Source organism: Meleagris gallopavo, chromosome Z (genome assembly GCF_000146605.3).
Source record: "Meleagris gallopavo isolate NT-WF06-2002-E0010 breed Aviagen turkey brand Nicholas breeding stock chromosome Z, Turkey_5.1, whole genome shotgun sequence".
In the NCBI taxonomy this organism is placed as follows: domain Eukaryota; kingdom Metazoa; phylum Chordata; class Aves; order Galliformes; family Phasianidae; genus Meleagris; species Meleagris gallopavo.
Genome location: NC_015041.2, coordinates 42894145 through 42897679, shown reverse-complemented (window position 1 = coordinate 42897679; position 3535 = coordinate 42894145). Strand labels below are relative to the sequence as shown.

At 36.6% G+C, this 3535-nt stretch overlaps 1 protein-coding gene across 2 annotated transcripts in view; it reads right to left on the bottom strand.

Moving 5' to 3' along the window:
- FBXL17 (F-box and leucine rich repeat protein 17) overlaps positions 1-3535 on the bottom strand; it is a 172953-nt gene that overhangs the window by 74703 nt on the left and 94715 nt on the right. Inside the window, exon 7 of one of the 2 annotated variants that reach the window (XM_031557340.1) lies at positions 1289-1320. The exons of the other annotated variant lie outside the window; for it this stretch is intronic. Within the exon in view, the coding sequence (XP_031413200.1) occupies positions 1289-1320 (32 nt within the window). The remainder of the gene's footprint in view (positions 1-1288; positions 1321-3535) is intronic. 2 annotated transcript variants of the gene reach the window in all.

The window sequence follows — 3535 nt, the reverse complement described above, 5'->3', positions numbered from 1 at the left end:
AGTGAAAATAGTACATTCCTTCCATTTCAAAGGCTTTTAAATGTCATTTTATAAGATGACTTGATAGTTTTACATATTCATTGGACTGAGGTGTTTCGGTATCTAACTTATTTCATAAAACTTAGAGGTACCCAGATTCATACGTATCTTAAAATATCACCAGGGTACACATGACATCTTTTTATAGATTTTATTCAGGAAATATTTGACAATACTGACTGTCAGCATCTCAGAGAGATACATGCAGTTTGTAGGAAAGCGATGCACCAGAAAAATATACTGTAGACAAAACAAAAAACATGCTACTGAAAATTTTCGGAAATACAAATCCAAAGTAATGAATGATTTACTACTTACTACTACTGCAAGTTGGATGACCTGAAGTTAAAGAAGAGCTGTCTAAAGGAAGGAGTCTTTATTTCCAAGTACTGCTTGGGCAAGTACAATATTACTAGAAAATGTATTTTTAGTTGTACTTTTGTTTCAATTCTTTTATTCTGAATTGTGAATACTGAATTTTTAGAAACCATTATTTTGTTTTGCAGGTCTACAGGTTACAAGAATAGAATAGTGTTTGCAGTTCAACTTTGAACTGAAATAACCTGAAATTTCCGTGCTTCTATTGCTATTACCTAAAATCATGAATGTCCTTTACAGTCAGTTCAAAGTAACAAGATACAGTGGTAATTCTGCCCTGACTGCCATCAACAGTGAAGCCAGAAACAGGCTGGAAAATAGCCCAAAAGGAGGGCAGTAAGCACACCATGTTGTACAGAATGTATTTTCCTTCATGGGTTCCCCCAGGGGGGTCTAAAATAATTCTAAATTCTTGCCACAGTCTCCCAGGACAAGAGACAACTAATGGATGAGAGCTTGTGCACACACTTTTTATTTTTCCCCTCCTGAAAAGATAAAAGGATGGCACAAACTTTCTAAGTCAATATCTAATTGATATGTCTGAAAGCAAAAGCGGAACTGCAGTTTGCAATACAGATTAGGGAAACACTTTCTTGAAAGAATAAGTGATCAATCGTACTTTTTGTACTATTAGCTGAAAATACAAATTTAACTTCTTTGAACTTTGTTAGAACCCAGAAATCAAATCTGCATCTGTTTATTCAAGGTGATTATAAGTGACAACAGCTCCACTCTGTTTACATAAACTATTTTTAGCAAACTGAGTCACGTATCTGCAAATGCATGTTCTGGTTTCAGCTGGGATGGAGTTAATTTTCTTTTTAGTACCAGCTCTGTGTTTTGGATTTAGAATCAAAATAGAGGTTGTAACACACTGATATTTTAGATGTTGTGGAACATTGCCTGCAGAGAGCTCAGGGTTTCTCTGGTTTTTGCACTGTCCTGACACTGAGGAGGTCACAACTTCCCAGGACAGGTGACCCCAACTGTCTAAAGGGATGGCTCATGCCATAAGAACTATAAAACTGGGGGAGTTGGCTCCAGCCGCTCAGGGACTGGATGGGCATCAGTCAAAGGGTGGGGAACAAATGCATTGTGCATTAATAGTTTTGTTTATTCATTTTGTTATTAGTTTTTTATTATTTTTTCTTCCTTCCATCTGTTTTTATAAAGTTCTTATCAAGCTTTCCTTACACAGCAGATGATCTTTAAGGCTCCTCCCAACCCTATGATTTCATAATTACCTCAATCTTTTCTTTTGATTCTCTTTCCCGTAACACTATGGAGGGAAGGAGTGAACTACCATGCGGTGGTAAAGAATATTCATAATATAGTATTCAGCTTGAGTTTTTCACCAAACTGCTTCATGTTCACAGTTTTCCTGTAGTTTTTAAAATGCGATACTAACAAAGCATCCGGTCAATGTCAAATACTTGACAGTGGTATTCTCCAATGTAGCCTACATGTATCAAAGTTCAAAGTATTACTAAATAAACCAGAACCAGTGTATACAGATGTGTACGGAAAGAAACCACTGAAATCTATCAACCGAAAGAAATACAAAGACAATTAAGAATAGAGCTACAATATTCTGAAAGTAAGACCTTCTGCTTTAAGTGCTTTATTCACAGTAGGAAATTACTTACAATATCTAAAGACTACAGAAATATTTAAATGCCATCTAAAAGGCCCTGCTCAGTAATATTTTATTCACTGTTCTGTTTAACAAGCCTATTGTCATGCCTTGGAGACTGACAGCTGCCAAAATCAGCATGGAATAGCAACTTCTACAACAAAGTGATATCTGTAGTAAAATTTTCCTGAAGAGATTTTGCCAAGGAAATATGTACTTCAAGAGTGCATTCTACCCTGGATTATACAAACAGGTATCTTAGTCACAGTAACCAAAATCATATAAAACTGAGTTTGCCAAGTCCAAGGTCAAAAAACATATTTGCAAATGTGCTGAAAATAAGTCTGAATGAATGCATTTTATACCATTTTACCCACAGCGTACAGAGGAATGTTACAGGTCTACTGTCTCCTTTTAGCACTCTGTCAAAATCAATCTCAATATTTTTCTTATCAAAGTATGTTATTTTTAAAAATATTCATATATTTTATCACCTCATACTTGATTTTTATGGTTTGAAATAAACTGTGCCACTTTGGTAGCACTGAAAAGCACTTTCAAGGAGCTGAAAAGCCCTTAAAATTGTTTAGCTAGTGTATGGAGCTGCTGAATCACGGCCTGAACCTGTGATTGATCACCAGAGGCGAGCAGTGAGACAGCCGTGGGAGCACAGGTGAAGGCAACTCACCTGTGCTGCAGGAAGGGGTGGAGCCTGGCTCCACCTCTCCTAGACCCATTTAAGAGCTGACCACCAGTGAGGAAGGATCTCTTCTGGAGATCTGCTCTACTAGAGTTTCCCATGCAAGCCTAGGTTATGGGTGAGTGTACCTACCATTTCTGTTTCCGCTTTGGTGTAATAACATCATAGCCAAGCTCTCTGTTGTACCTTAATATTTGTATATTCACTAATTGTACACTGCTATACCATGATATTGGTATATTCATTAATTGTACAGCTAGTATTAATTTATAGCAGGAAAGAACCAGAGAAGAACAGATAAATAACAGATACTCCACTGTACATGTCCATGAGCCTGAAATTCTGTTTTATAAACAGAATTCACATTTATTTAATAAAATCAGATTTTGTATTCTGTTCTGCACTGGCAGGGTCCGTAAGATGTTTTTTGGTTTTTGTTTTGTTTTTGAACAGTGATGCCTTCTAGATAGTGCATCCAGCCTCAGGATTCAGTACCCAGGATATAGTCTAGCTTGAGGTGGAATAGATCATGGAGTATAGCGTTGCTACTGAAAAAAACCTTGCTACAATCCAATACATTACTCCTGAAGCAATCATGGTGTAGTGCCTGAGATTTAGAGACTTAACTAGATATAACTCTTACCTAGACTCATCTAAACATATGCAAGATCTGCTTTTGAGAAATACACCTACTCATAACTGATTTTTGCCTTGTGTCACACAGGAACAAAACTTGTACAATCCATCAGTAGAATAGGATCAGAACTAAAAAGATTCCAGCAAAA